The following is a 16,018-nucleotide window of genomic DNA, read 5'->3' on the forward strand; positions in this document are numbered from 1 at the left end:
GAGGACCCTGTTGAGGTGAAATGAAGTTCAGTTTCAAGTAGAGAGGAGATGGTCTTAGTATTGTTTCAAAGGGTGAGTTCGTTAAGAAGTAGAACAAATCTTGATACTCTAGGTCATCCTAGATTGGGGTGTTGGTGGGGAGCAAACTCCTAGGGACAGTGTTTTTGAAATGTTTTAGAGATAACTGTGGTTTTATATTTATGTTGCATGTATTATGTTCCTGTCATGTTCTAAATTTTACTAGTGGATAGGAATTTTTAATTTTTTTATTTTTTTAATGTTTATTTATTCTTGAGAGAGAGAGAGAGAGCATGAGCAGGGGAGGGGCAGAGAGAGAGGGACAGAGTCTGAAGCAGGCTCCAGGCTCTGAGCTGTTAGCACAGAGCCCTACGTGGGGTTCGAACTCACGACCCATGAGGCCATGACCTGAGCCGAAGTCAGGGGCTTAACTGACTGAGCCACGCAGGTGCCCCTGATAGGGATTTTTTTTTTTTTTTAATCTATTTTGAGAGAGTGCTCACCTGTGCTCTCTCTTCTCTCTCTCTTGCGTGCGCACACACGCTTGCTCTCTCTCAAAATAGACTTTAAAAAAGAAAAAAAAAGTCAGACACTTAACCAACTGAGCCCCCTGAGTGCTCCACAGATAGGAGTTTTTAAAGGTGCTTTGGAAGAGCACTGGGAATCAGAACTGGCTTCTGGTCCTGTTTGTTTACTGGCTGTGTGGCCTTGAGAAGTCAGAACTCTGAACTTTAGGTTTTTCCCTGTGTAAAATGAAGAAGGTTGAAATAAATGATTCTCAAGCTTCCTTATATGCTCTGCTCTTCTCCTTGTGATTTGGACAGTGAGCTTGTCTGCAGCAAGCCTTTAGGGTAAGGGCATTGAGAGTCTTGGGATTCTGACGGGGAGATCCCGTGTGCCACCACCATTTCATAGTTCTTTTGTGCAAAATATGACTTTTTTTTTGCCCCTATCAGTGTATTGCTTTTAAATATGAATTTTTAAGGGGCACCTGGGTGACTCTGTCAGTTAAGCGTCCATGACTTTGGCTCAGATCATGATCTCATGGTTTGTGAGTTTGAGTCCTGCAGCAGGCTCTATGCTGACAGTGTGGAGCCTGCTTCAGATTCTGTCTCTCTCTCTCTGCCTTTCCCAGATTCATGCTCATGTGTTCTCTCTCTCAGAAATAAAGTTCGCAGAACTCAGAATATTAAGAGCCTCAAATATGATTGATACCATTACAGCAGATCACTTATTAATATGTTGATGTTTTGTGTTCCTTACACCACAGAGTTTGTGATACTTTGGATGGTCTTTTTATTTTTTTCTTAGATTTTATTTTTAAGTAATCTCTACACCCAATGTGGGGCTCAAACTCACAATCCCAAGATCAAGGGTCACATGCTCCACTGACTGAGCCAGCCAGGCACCTCCTTGGGGAATCTTTATTGCTGTAAAAATGTGATCGCTGCTCTCTGTTGGGTTTGATGTTTTCCACTTCACTTTCTGTTAGAAGTTTCCCTCCCTCCCTTCCTTCCTTTCTGTTTCATTTTTCTTTTCTTCTCTTTCTTTAATGCTAGAGGGTCATTAACATCTTTGTATTGTGTTCCAGAAATGGGATTATCAGGTGAAATGGCATTGATGTTTTACGGATCTGGCTTTATGCTATATTTCTTTCTAACGAACAAAATAATTTTAAAGCATTCTTGACATTGACTATTGTTCTAGCCAATATAAGAGGTATGAAACGTGGAATGATACTTTTTGCTCTAACCTTTCATTTTGCTGGTAGCAAGATTGAACTTTGCCTTTTTTATCATCTGCCTCCTAAGCTTTGGAGTGTCTGCCTCATCTCTTCAATCAGAGCAAAGTTTTATAAGTTTATTGCCTCCCTACCTCCCAACCCTTGAGCAGCTAGATTATTACAGCTTTGGAGATGGTCTTTTGTTTACACCCTGGTTTCTTATTTGCAGCTTATGTTTATTCAGAGCCAAGGCCAGGTTCAGCTGACCATTGAGCTCCTGGACACAGAAGAAGAGAACTCGGATGACCCTGTAGAAGCAGAGGTATGGACAAGTATATTACAGAAACCGTGTGCTTAGAGGGCCGTCACGTCCTGAGGCTCTGCCTAGGGATGATCTTCTAGAAGGCCAAGACAGCCTCAGACCTGTTAAGGGTCAGAACCTGATGCCTGAAGTATAGGCCAGTTCAGCAGAAGAGAAGGGGGCTGCCTGGTGGTAGATACTTAGGGTTGATGGCAGTCTCATCTAGCTCTCAGTAAATCCGTCTCTCAGGAAATGTCCTGTTTGGCAGCTTTCCTGTTTTTCTTTTAAAGTATAAGAAACAACAAATGAGGTGCCATCTGCCTGGTATCATCCTGACTCTGTGTCATGTTTACTTTTTATTGGGCTAGGTGAAGCCAGGAGCTCTCAAGCCTGCAGAGTGGGTAGAGTGAGTTGGTTATCCTAGCTGGGCCTGGCAGGTAATGTTAATGAGAGATGCAAGCCATGCGATGATGTTGAGATAGGGAAGGGAGATTGTTGTTCTGTGGGAGTATTGGTTCCTGGGTGCCAAATCTTTGGGAAAAAAAAAATTTGAGATGCCAGAAGGCCAGATTGTAATGTGAAAGATCCCGATTTTCAAACATTTGCCACTGTATATTTTGTTCTTTAACAAAACCCTCTGTGGTGAAATAAAACTTGTCAGTGAGCCAGTTTCTACCCATTTATGACTTCTGGTAACTTTTAAGTATCTCAGACAAACTTTGGGTTTGTTATGTACCAGAATTTTGAAGCTGTGTGTCAATACGTACCAGCATGTCACTATGGCAAGATTTTTTTGATCTTAAAACTTAAGGATTTCTGACATGTTAGTCGTAGAATTTGCTAGAATACCTGAGGAGGGTGGAGTCCAGTTTTTGTGCTCTCTCTCCACCCCCATTTTGTGTTTATAATCCTAGCGTTGGTCAGACTATGTGGAGCGATACATGAACTCTGATACTACCTCTCCTGAGCTGCGTGAGCATCTGGCACGGAAACCAGTATTTCTCCCGAGGTGAGTGAACGAAGTCACAGGTTGGCAATATGTACTGGTACACGGCTGAGGAACGGAGAGTGAAATGGCTTTCAGATCCTTGGTTTTCACTCACTTCATTGCTCTGTCTGCTGGACAGCGGGGACACTGAGGACACTAATTCAAGGTTTCTATGGCTGTTACACCATGAGCTTACCTGGAGCATGTGCCAAAGAAGCATCAGAGAAGTGAGAGTTTTAGAGATGTAGCAGTAATTTGCCTATGTCGGATAGGACTGTGTGTCGGAGTCTCCAAGTTTTGATGATTCACTAGAAAGACTCAAGGACTCCACGTGTAGTCATATTCCCAGTGATGATTTATTATGGCAAAAGCATGCAGAGCTAAATCAGCAAGGGGGAAAGGCGTCTGTGACAAAATTCAAGGAAGCCAGGCGCAAGCTTCCAAGAGTCCTCTTCCATTGTAGCCACACGGGACGCTCTTAATTCCTCCAGCAGCAAATTATGACGATATGTTTGAAACGCTGTCTACCAGCGGAGGCTCATTAGGAGACTCAGTGCCAAGGTTTTTTATGGGGTGCTAGTCATATAGGCCAGACTCCCAGAAAGAAAGCAGGTTTTCAGCATAAACGAAACAGCTGGGGTACAGTGAACCACTTTTATTGTTTAGGGAATAGCGGAAGCTCTCCCCAGATTCAAGATTCCAGAACCCAAGCAAGGGACAACCTTGAAAGTGGGGCTTTCAAAAGATAGCAGTCTTACCAAAAATAGTAAAATACCTAGGAATAAATGTAACTAAATAGGTGAAAGAGCTGTATTCTGAAAACTATAAAACTGATGAAAGAAATTGAAGAAGACACAAAGAAATGGAAAGATATTCCATGCTCACAGATTGGAAGGACAAATATTGTTAAAGTGTCTATACTGCAGCAGTCTACAGATTTAATGCAACCTCTGTCAAACTACTACCAGCATTTTTCACAGAACTAGAACAAAAAAAAATCCTTGAATTTGTACAGAATCACAAAAGACCCAAGTAGCCAAAGCAGTTTTGAAAAAGAAAAGCAAAGCTAGAGGCCTCATAATTCCAGACTTCAAGTTCTATTACAAAGCTATAGGCATCAAAATAGTATGGTACTGGCACAAAAATAGACAAATAGATCAGTGGGACAGAATAGAAAACCCAGTAATAAATCCATGATTATATGGTCAGTTAATCTTCGACAAAGAAAGAATGCACAATGGGAAAAAGTCTCTTCAACAAGTGGTGTTGAAAATTGGACAGCAACATGACAAAGAATGAAACTGGACCACTTTCGTACACTATATACAAAAGCAAATTTGAAATGGATTTCAGACCTAACCCTGAGACCTGAAACCATAAAAATCCTATAAGAGAACACAGGCAGTAAATTCTCTGGCATGGACCATAGCAACATTTTTCTAGATATGTCTCATGAGGCAAGGGAAATAAAAAGAAAAACTATTGGGACTATACCAAAATAAAAAGCTTCTGCACAGTGAAGGAAATAACCCACAAAACTCAAAGGCAACCTACAGAATGGGAGAAGATATTTGCAAAGGACCTATCTGATAAAGGATTAGTATTGAGAGTATATTAGGAACTTGCATAACTCAGCACCTAAAAAACAAATAATTCAGGGGTGCCTGAGTGACTCAGTTGGTTAAGCATCCAACTCTTGATATGGACTCAGATCATGATCTCACAGTTTGTGAGATCGAGGCCCGTGTCGGTCTCTGCACTGATAGCGTGGAGCCTGCTTGGGATTCTCTCTCTGCTTCTCTTCTGCTTGCACGCCGCGCTCTCTCTCTCTCTCTCTCTCTCTCTCTCTCACTCACTCACTCAAAATAAATAAACTTAAAATAAACCTACAAATAATCCAGTTAAAAATGAGCAGAAGACATGAATAGACATTTCTCCAGAGAAGACATACAGAAGGCCAACAGACACATGAAAAGATGCTCAACATCACTGATCATCAGGGAAATGCACATTAAAATTACAATGACATATCACCTCACATCTGTCAGAATGGCTAAAACCAACCCCACAAGAAACAACAGGTATTGGCGAGGATGTGGAGAAAAAAGAACTTTCATGCAGTGTTGGTAGGAATGCAAACTGGTGCAGCCACTATGGAAAACAGTATGAAGGTACCTCTAAAAGTTAAAAATAGAACTACCTTACAATCCAGTAATTGTGCTACTAGGTATTTACCCAAAGAATGCAAAAACAATCAAAGGAGTACATGCAGCCCTATGTTTATTGCAGCATTATTTACAAGAGCCAAGATCTGGAAGCAGCCCAATTGCCCATTGATAAATGAGTGGATAAAGAAAAGATGTGGTATAAATGTACAACAGATTATTATTTAGCCACAAGAAAGAGTGAAATCCTGCCATTTTCAATGACATGGATGGAGCTAGAAAGTATTATGCTAAGTGAAGGACGTCATTCAGAGAAAGACAGATACCATAGGATTTCACTCATGTGGAATTTAAGGAAATTTAAGGACCAAAGGAAAAAAAAAGACGAACCAAGAAATAAACTCTCAAATATAGAGAACAAACTGATGGTTCTGTGAGTGGGGAGGGGTGGGTGGATTGGGTGAAACAGGTGATAGGGATTAAGGAGTACACTTGTCATGATGCGCACAGAGTGTTATATGGAATTGTTGAGTCACTGTTAGTGATGCGCTGTTAGTGATTAGTTCACTGATAGTGAACTATTAGTTGCAGTACACCTGCAGCTAATACAGCCCTGTATGTTACCTATACCAGAATTAAGGTTGAAAAATAGTAAGAAAGTAGAGCTCTCTTCTGATGATGATAGGAAAAAACTCAAAGATAGAAGTCTTAGGCCTGCTGCATTCACTCCAGAATTTTTAAAAATCTCCCTATTTATGGGCAAAGCATATTGTTGGTCTTCTTTCTGAGGATGAAAGTGGAGTTTCAGAAGTAGAAAAGAGGTTTTGCTGTAGTAGAGTGACTCTCTTCCTTCCCAAGAGCTTGGAATTGAAATCTCACATCTTACATTTCCAGAAATGTATTATCCTAATACAGACAATCCCCGACTTACGATAGTTTGTCTTAAATGATAGGACTTTACAATGATGTGAAAGCGATACACACTCAAGAGAAACCATACTTCAAATTTTGAATTTGGGTCTTTTCCCAGGCTAGTGATCTGTGGTACGACCCTCTCAAGATGCTGGGCAGGGGCTGCAGCTCCCAGTCAGCCTCATGATGACTGGGAGGAGGGTCAAGAATTGATACAACCTTTCTGTACCCATACAATCACTTTGTTTTCATTTTCTTTCTTTCTTTTTAATGTTTGTTCATTTTTGAAAGAGAGACCGTGAGTGGGGGAGGGGCAGAGAGAGAGGGAGACGGAGGATGTGAAGGAGACTCTGTGCTGACAGCAGAGAGCCCAGTGCGGGGCTCAGACTCAAGAATCGTGAGATCGTGACCTGAGCCGAAGTCGGACACTCAACCAACTGAGCCACCCAGGCGCCCCCGTTTTCATTTTCTTTACAGTAGTCAGTAAATTACATGAGTTATGTAACACTTCATTATAAAATAGGCTTTGTGTTAGATGATCTTGCCCAAATGTAGGCTAAAGTAAGTGTTCTGAGCACTTTAAAGTGGGCTAGGCCAAATTATGGTGTTTAGTAGGTTTAGGCTTATAAAATGCATTTTTGACATACAGTATTTTCAACTACTTATCAGGATGTAGCCCCTAAGTCCAGGAAGATGTGTGTTGTTAGACTTAGTCCTAAATAAAACATGGAAAGGGGTGTGAGCAGAAGGGCCCCGCCAGGCTCTTCCATTCCTTGATTCATTCAGCAGACTTCGAGCAGCTGTTCTGTGCCAGGCCACTCTTCAACAAAACAGACTTAGTCTCCATGTTTATGAAATAGTACAATAAACATATCATGTATTTCTCACAGGTCAGCCAAATTTTTTTAAATATTTGTAACCTGTATTGTAGAGGGTATGTGGAAGGAAAGCACTTTCATATACTGTGGGCGGGGTGGGGGGTGGAATATGAATTGATAGAATCATTCTGGGGTCAGGGCAGATAAATTGTATGGGACCTTTACCCTATAACTTTGGTCTCTAATAATTTGCCTTACAGCTATTCTAGCTAAGGTTTTCAGTGAGACCTATATTCTTAGAAAGGGAATATCCCAAAAATCTTTTGTTTATGTGGATTATATTTAGTAATATTTATGTTCAAAATTAGAACAGAAATATTTAAAATGTTATTTGAAAAATATTAAATCCATTATATATTATCATAAATAATATTTTAATGATGGGGCACCTGGGTGGCTCAGTCGGTTGAATGTCCAACTTAGGCTCAGGTCATGATCTCACAGTTTGTGGGTTTAAGCCCAGTGTCGGGCTCTGTGCTGACAGCTCAGAACCTGGAGCCTGCTTCAGATTCTGTGTGTTCGTTCGTTCTCTCTCTCTCTCTCTCTCTCTCTCTCTCTCTCTGCCCCTCCCCAGCTCGTGCACGAGCTGAAATAATTCGTTCTCTCTCAGAAATAAATAATTTTTAAAAATTAAAAAAATATATTTTAATGAAAAGCGATTTTAAAACAAAAATTAGTACAAATAGTGGCATTGCTTTCCATTTTTCCAAATCTGTTTCATGTCAGATTTAATAAAAAAACAGCTGGTTTCTCATCTCTGCTTTTATATTCAATCTGTTGCACTATGTTGTTAGGTTGAAATATGTGAAGAAAATGTGGCCTTACTCAGATATGTAGCTGGAAAAAAGTATTTTCATAGGCTTTCAGGTAATTGTGGATATTCTTTGACATGACATCAAAACTCTTCCAAGTGGTAGTTTCTTAAAGGTTAGTTGCAGTATCAGTGAAAATATCAATGAGTTTTTCATACAGTTAGGTCAGAATCTGTGGGTTTACCTTGTACTTTGAATGAATCTTTTTTTCATGCATGATTTTTTGTAAGTTCATGCGGTTGGTTATTTGGAAAATATTAATTCACTAAGTTATGCAGACCTACCAGATGTTGACACATGTTCATTTTACCATCTCCTCCTCCCCCCATAAAAACCTCATGTTTATTAATATCACCCTTGACCTCATCAAACACATTTGTAAGTAGTAGGAAGCTGTCAGCTTGTGGTGGCCAATGCTAGTTTACCAAATTTTAAAGTTTTACTTGAAAGGTTAAACCTTCTCATTGGCAGCAAACATTTTCAGTTGTTTTCTTGGAAGTGCCAGACCTCATTGTACATTTTTTGAGAAAATAGCTACCAGGTACTCCAGGCTGGCTAGCCCATTGTCCTTTCAGGTAAAAATAGTGATCCATTTGCGACTCGAGCAGTGCTCAAGTGCTTTTCTGTAAGAATCCCATTGTGTTTTGGCACACTAGGGTGCGTTATGTGTAGTTCCCATTTTATTGCACAGCGTATGAAAAAGATGGGAATCTTTCAACTGCCAGAGCATGGCCAGTGAGAACACAAAGATTCCTAAAGACAGTTTGGTGCCACCAGCATTTTTATTCACCATTACGTTTTGCACTGCCAGTGCAAATGTTAACACAGGAAAAAAAAAGTTTCGTTTTTTTGAGAGAGGGAGAGGGATAGAGAGAATCTTAAGCAGGCTCCATGCCAAGGGTGGAGCCCAAAGCGGGGCTCCATCTCACACCTGTGAGATCACAACCCGAGCTGAAATCAAAAGTTGGACACTTAAATGACTGAGCCACCCACGTGCCCTAGGAAAAAAAAGGGTTTTTTTTATACATGTTTCCGTATTAGTACGTTTTAGTATTATTATGAAAATAGTTTTGATCTCCTAGACCTCCTAAAAAGTGTCTTGGAACCCGCAGAGGTCCTTGGACCAAAGAACTGCCATCCTGCAGAAATACATGTATACGAAGATACTCACTGAAGCAGTGTTTTTCATAGCATAGTATTGGAAACAATAGAATTGTCTAGCTGATAGTCTTTCTGCTTACTGGCGGAGAGGATTCAGCACTAAATACCTGCCAAGACATCCACTGATATGAATTGTCGTCTTAACTATGCGTGTAGAATAGCAGGAATTAAGTACTCTCTTTGGGGGAATTGAAAAAATAGGCATTCAAATAATTTTCTTTGGTCTGTGGTTCAGGTGAGGAGCCCTAATTGATTTTTGTTAAGGAATGGTTAAGGCATGTTCTCTGCAGCAGTTCAAGAAAATGTGACAAATCTTTTTGTGATGAATTGACAATATCTTCACATTAAGTGAAAAGTTGAGAATAATATTTATAGTATGATCATGTTTTGTCTTAAAAAACAAATCCCAAAACAGAACTATAGCAAGTGATTACATATGTTACTGATTCAGAGAGACCTAGAAGTTTTTAAATCAAAAACTGCTATCCATGGCTATCTCTGCCAAGGCACGTGGGATTTGGAAAATCAGGGCTAGGAGATGGTTACAGATTCCTAGTTTTTATTCTATGTGTCTCTGCATTTGAACTTTTTTTTTTTTTTTTTTTTTTTTTTTTTTACAATGAAACCATTGGGCATTATATGTAAAATCCTGGTAAGTGCTATGAAGACATATATATGATAAGGAAAACCCCTCTGAGGGGACTTCTGGGAATCTGCGTCTGGATGAGCTCTCATCCGGCATGGCTTCTCTGCATTGTAGGAATCTGAGGCGGATCCGGAAATGTCAGCGTGGTCGAGAACAGCAGGAAAAGGAAGGGAAGGAAGGAAACAGCAAGAAGACCATGGAGAATGTGGATAGCCTGGATAAACTGGAGTGTAGATTCAAGTTGAATTCCTACAAGATGGTGTATGTGATCAAGTCAGAGGACTACATGTATCGGAGAACTGCCTTGCTCCGGGCTCATCAGGTAAGAACGAGTAACTGAATTTCTCCACACCCCTCCTTCCCAGCCAGGCCCAGACCTACCCCAGAGGCTTCTGATTGCTTCTCTCCCTTTATGAAAACCACCTCGCAGATTTGAGAATTGTTGAGTAAGCAGGTGTATTAGTCTATTAAAGATGTCAGGGGGCACCTGGGTAGCTCAGTCAGTTAAGTGTCTAACTCTTGGTAATTGGCTCAAGTCATGTTCTCACAGTTCCTGAGGTCTAGCTCCACTTTGGACTCTATGCTGACAGCACAGACCCTGCTTGTGATTCTCTCTTTCCTTCTCTCTCTGCCCCACCCCCCCACCCCCACTTGCTGACTTGCTTGCTCTCTTAAAAGTAAATACATAAATTTTTTTAAAAAAGTGTCCAAAGAACCACAGACTGTGCCTTAAACAACAGAAATTTTTTGTCCTACAGTTCTGGAGGCTAGAAGTCAAAAATTGAAGCGTTTGGCAGAATTGCTCTGAACCAGGGCTGTGAAGGAGAATCTGCTCCCTGCCTCCTCTCTTAGCCCCTGGTGTTTTGCTGGCAGTCTTTGGCCTTCCTGGCTTTCAGGTCTCTGCCTTCATCTTCACATGGTGTTTTTCCTATGTGCCTGTGTCCAATTTACCCTATTTATTTATTTACTTATTTAAATTTTTATGTTTAGAGTGCAAGCTGGGGAGAGGGGCAGAGAGAGAGAGAGAGAGAGAGAGAGAGAGAGAGAGAGAGAGAATCCCAAGTAGGCTCCACGCTGAGCGTGGACGTCGGGCTTGATCCCGCAACTCTGGGATTGTGACTTGAGCAGAAATCAAGAGTCAGACACTCAACTGACTGAGCCACCCTGGTGCCTCCAATTTACCCTTAAAAAAAATTTTTTTCTTTTTTCGTTAACGTTCATTCATTTTTGAGAGATACAGCATGAGTGGGGAAGGGGCAGAGAGAGAGAGGGAGACACAGAATCTGAAGCAGGCTCCTGGCTCTGAGCTGTCAGCACAGAGCCCGACGCGGGGCTCGAACCCACGAACCCAATTTAAAGGGTGCCAGTCATACTGGACTATGGGTTCACCCTGCTATAGTGTGACCTATCCTAACTAATTACATCTGCAACAACCTTATTTCTCAGTAAGGTCACATTCTCAGGTACTGGGGTGAAGACTTTAACACAGTGACTTGCAGGGAACACAGTTCACCCCATAACAGCTGGTGGCACCTCAGTGAAATGAATCTACTCCCAGCATTTATATTTCAAGTGGTATTGCTTGTTTGAATTCTGTCCGTTTTCACATGCTGTCTCAATTGTGAAGCTTCCTGATGCAGTTACATACTGGGTATTGTGCTAGGCCCTGGGACACAACCAAGGAGTAGAGCATATATGCACTATGAGAGAAAGAAACTGGGTGAAGTGATCATGGGTAACTGGCACACAGGCCCTGTTTTTGTTGGGGGAGACCTCTGTAAAGAGGAAACGCTTGAGGCCTGAACAATGACAAGGATATAGCCTGGGGAAGAGTCAGAGGTTGGTACTTTCCAGGCAAAGGAAACAGGCAAATGCAACGCTGGAAGGGAGGAAAGGACTCGGCATGTTTGAGAAACCAGAAGCATCAGTGTGCCTTGAGCCATAGGGAGAGTGGCATGTTTGAGGTCGAAGGGTGGGGGAAGACATCATTGCTAGTCTCACAGACCACGGTTGGGATTTTGTTTGTGGTACATTGGGACATTGTTGACAAAGATGGCTCGAACTGCTGTGAGGACAGTGGGGTGACTTGAGGCATGACGCCGGAAAGGCAGAGACTGCTTGAAAGACTGCTCTTGTCCAAATGAGATGTGATGGTACCTGGGCTATCAGGGTGGCAGTGGAATTGTAAGAAGTAGATCAGTTTGGAGATGTAATTGTCAGGATGTGGTCATGATCGGATGTGAGAAGGTAAGAGAAAAGAGAACATCAAGGATGATGCCTGGTGGTTTTTGTTTTTTTGGTTTTTGTTCTTGCTTGAGTAAATCAGAAGTTTAGGGATACAATCTGTTAATATGGAGGTGGGTTAGGGGGCATATAAGGCACTGTGTTTTGAACTGTTTTTTTGTGTTTTGTTTTTTTTTTTTTTAATGTTTATTTATTTATTTTGAAAGAGAGAGCAGGGGAGGGGCAGAGAGAGAGAGGGAGAGAGAGAATCCCAAGCAGGGTCCGTGCTGTCAACCCCAATGTGGGGCTCAGTCTCACTAACTGCCAAGACCATGACTTGAGCTGAAACCAAGAGTCTGATGCTTAACCGACTGAGCCACCCAAGCGCCCCTGAACTGGTTATGTTTGAAAGGACTACAGGGGCGCCTGGGTGGCTCAGTCGGTTAAGCATCCAACTTCAGCTCAGGTCGTGATGTCATGGTTCGTGGGTTTGCCCCCGTGTCAGGCCCTGTGCTGACAGCTCAGAGCCTAGAGCCTGCTTCGGATTCTGTGTCTCCCTCTCTCTCTCTGCCCCTCCCCTGCTTGTGCCCTGTCACTCTCTGTCTCTCAAAGATAAATGTTAAAAAAAAATTTTTTTTTGAAAGGACTACAGTTCAAGCAGGAGAATGTTGGATGGGTGTTTTAATGGACTTCTCTCATGATGCTGTGTGTTGTATGTTTGATGCCAGATTATTTGGGGGGCTAAGTAACACCTAATTCATCTTTGTATCCCCTACTCTGCCTTGCACATAGGCCCCAATAAATATTTACTAGATGGGTAGGTGAAAGCATAAACCTCCCCTGAAGATCTGCTGTGTCCTCATGCTCTGCTGGGCAGGGTGGGGTAATACTATGAAGAGAAAGTGGGTTTTAAGCCCTTTGCCTTTGCACTGTTTTACTTAGAAGTGGATGGTCACACTGCCAGGGTGACCTAACAGCTGCAACTCATAGGGTCTCATTCAGGGTATGCTAGAAGCACCTGTGATGCTAGTTTCAAAATGGGGGGCGGGGGGCGCCTGGGTGGCTCAGTCAGTTAAGCATCTTTGTTTCTTTTTGAGAGAGAGAGCACAAGTGGGGGAGGGACAGAGAGAGAGGGACACACAGAATCTGAAGCAGGCTTCAGGCTCTGAACTATCCCAGAGCCCGATGCAGGGCTCAAACTTGTGAACCATAACACCCTAACCAAAGCCAAATTTGGACGCTTAACTGACTGGGCCACTCAGGCGCCCCTCCTTTTTAAAAGTTTGAGAGAGAGAGACAGTGCAAGTGGGGGGAGGGACAGAGAGGGGGGAGAGAGAGAGAGAAGGAGAGAGAATGAGAGAGAGAGAATGAGAATGAATGCCAAGCAGGCTTTGCAACTGTCAGCACAGAGCCCAATGTGGAGCTCAAACCCACGAAACTGCAAGATCATGACCTAAGCTGAAACCAAGAGTCAGACGCTTAACCAACTGAGCCATCCAGGTGCCCCAGGCGTCTAACTCTTGATCGTGAGATCGAACCCTGTGTCAGGCTCTGCACTGACAGCACAGACCTTGTTTGGGATTCTCGCTTTCCCTCTCTACCCCTCCCCTGTTTACGTGCCCTCTCAGTTTTTTTTTTTTTTAATGCAGATTGATGGAAACAAGGAAATCTGTGTTTTTATCAGGTTCCCTAGTTGATCCTGATGAATGCTAAAATCGAGAAGTGCTGAGCTAGTTCTGCTCAGACCCCATGTTGGCATTTCTTTAGGGGCTTTATGGATTCCAACTCTTTATATACTCCATGTTCTTAATCTCTTTCAATTTTCTTCTTTAAACAGGGACTTCTCACTAACCAGAGGTATCAAGGCTTGACCCCACACCTTTTCCTCTGCTACTTTAGAAAAAAATTAGGCTTTGTATTTGAAGAGGTATTTTGTTTTGTTTTGTTTTGTTTGTCTTAGTTCATGGTTTTTTTTCGTTGTTCTGTTTTGCAGTCCCATGAGCGTGTAAGCAAGCGGCTACATCAGAGGTTCCAGGCCTGGGTAGATAAATGGACCAAGGAGCATGTGCCCCGTGAAATGGCAGCAGAGACCAGCAAGTGGCTCATGGGTGAGGGGCTGGAGGGCCTGGTGCCCTGTACCACCACCTGTGACACAGAGACCCTGCACTTTGTGAGCATTAACAAGTACCGTGTCAAATATGGCACAGTGTTCAAAGCCCCATAACTGCAAAGCCAGAGCAGATAACTTGAGGGGGGTGTGTGTGGGGAGCACTTGCACTCACACACACTGAAGAAACAAGGAAGATGCCTTTCAAGCCTCACTGGGCCTCTCTGGGACATGGCCACCTGATCAGTGTGTGGCTGGTGCAACCTGGCACCAAGTGGGCTACATATAAGGAACGTGGATACCTTACAAAGCCGGAGCTGGAACTTTTCCCAAGGGGTTTGGGGTATTACCCTGCTCTGGAGGGGAAGGAAATCCATGCAAGCACAGAGACATGCAGCTTGCTTGCACACACCAGCAGAGCTAAGACTGGAGTCTCCTGGGGCCTGACCTTCGACGAAGGAGCCAGATGCTGTTCACACCTTGACTGGATGGGCATGCACTGACAGACTGGGGAAGGACTCACCGCTCAGATGGATTGTAACTCTGATGGTCACTGCTCCTCTCCCCTCCCCCCAAAAGGAAAAAAAAAACTGGATTTGATTTTTTTTTTTTTTTTTTTTTTTTCCCCTGGTCACTCGAGCACATCTAGATCACCTGTTAGATTTTATCTGGGACCTGCAGTTTGGCTTTGGGATTGATCATCTTGTGGGTTTTTCCTGACGAATCCCTCGCTGCCCACCCTTTACTCTCTCCTCTGGTTCTCAACCTCAGCAAGTTCAAATCCGTCGTCCTTTTTAGCTCCCGTGGAACTGTTTTGTACCTGCTTCTTTACTAGTCTACCCTAGTGCCATCCACCAGCTTTACTCTCTGACACACACACACACACACACACACACACACACAATTTTAACTTGGTTTTTCTTTTTTTTTTTGTAAATAATGTACATACTGTCGATTTTTTATTAAAAGAAATATGCTTTGATGTGCTAGCATAACTGCTCTAGCTTCTTGTGTACCATAGTTCTATGTGGCTTCAGATTTAGTACCTATGAACAGATGTACAAGACATTTATTACACTTTTTACCAAAGGGAGTTACCGTTGTAGTACTTTTGTGTAAAACTTGTCTTCCCTCTTGCCCCAACTTTTTTTTTTCTTTCTTTTTTCTTTTTCTTTCTTTTTTTCTTTCTTGGGTTTTTTGTTTTTTTTTTTTTGTAAATAAATAAAGCTTGGTTCTTACTTAAGGAATGAACTCTCAACCCAAGTCCCTTGTCCTCACCAGAGAACTATTGTGGAGTAGGGATTTGGGCTTCAGTTCCTTATCTTCAGCACAAACAAGAATTTGCTTTAAATAGCGATTCATTGCACTTGTCCCAAATCAAAATATTCCAAAATTTTCAAATAGAATACTTAATTCTTTTAGTACATGTTTTTCCCCTTCTTTCAACTGTTTGGAAATATTTTGTATTTTGGCAAGTTGTCCAGCTATTTGCATTTCTCTGTGTGTATGTGTGTGTGTGTGTGTGTATATATATATATATACACACACACACACACACACACACAAAATCCTTAATTGGAAATGGGGGTGAACAACTTAAACACAAAACCAGTATTTAAAAGAAATATGTACAAGGTGTATGGCCTAAATAGGGTTGGGAGAGAAAAAATTTGCTACATTATTAGCAACTGCAAATGGACTTTTATATATTATATATATATATATAATTGCATAAATTTAGACTAGCAAACCAGATAAACTGATTAGGATTTTTCTGTCTTCAGCCTGGAGTTTATGAACAAAGACATACTGAACCCCTCCCAGTAGTCTGGTAGATTTTTCTCCATCAACCATTGCCCTAGTCTTAGTTATAAAGTAACCAACATGTTTTGTGTGGACTTGTTTGCTTAATTAAAACTACCACCACCACAAACTACAAATTTTTTGGCTTCTGAACTTTAAAAACACATGGTATAGATTTCTCTGCTTTTAGACTTTTTTGTTGCAGAGGTAACAGGAGACTCTGAACCCAGAAGTGTAGGGGGTGGTCAAAGAGCCTTGTGGCGGCAGATTCTAGGATGAAG

General features: G+C 42.0%; 1 protein-coding gene across 1 annotated transcript in view; it reads left to right on the forward strand.

Moving 5' to 3' along the window:
* SIN3A (SIN3 transcription regulator family member A) overlaps positions 1–15,381 on the forward strand; it is a 70,545-nt gene extending 55,164 nt beyond the window's left edge. Inside the window, exons 18-21 of the mRNA XM_042941369.1 lie at positions 1,971–2,063; positions 2,957–3,051; positions 9,719–9,926; positions 13,821–15,381. Of these exons, the coding sequence (XP_042797303.1) occupies positions 1,971–2,063; positions 2,957–3,051; positions 9,719–9,926; positions 13,821–14,051 (627 nt within the window). The 3' untranslated portion in view covers positions 14,052–15,381. The remainder of the gene's footprint in view (positions 1–1,970; positions 2,064–2,956; positions 3,052–9,718; positions 9,927–13,820) is intronic.
* The last annotated feature ends 637 nt before the right edge of the window (positions 15,382–16,018 follow it).

The sequence above is a fragment of the Panthera leo genome, chromosome B3 (genome assembly GCF_018350215.1).
Source record: "Panthera leo isolate Ple1 chromosome B3, P.leo_Ple1_pat1.1, whole genome shotgun sequence".
Lineage (NCBI taxonomy): Eukaryota > Metazoa > Chordata > Mammalia > Carnivora > Felidae > Panthera > Panthera leo.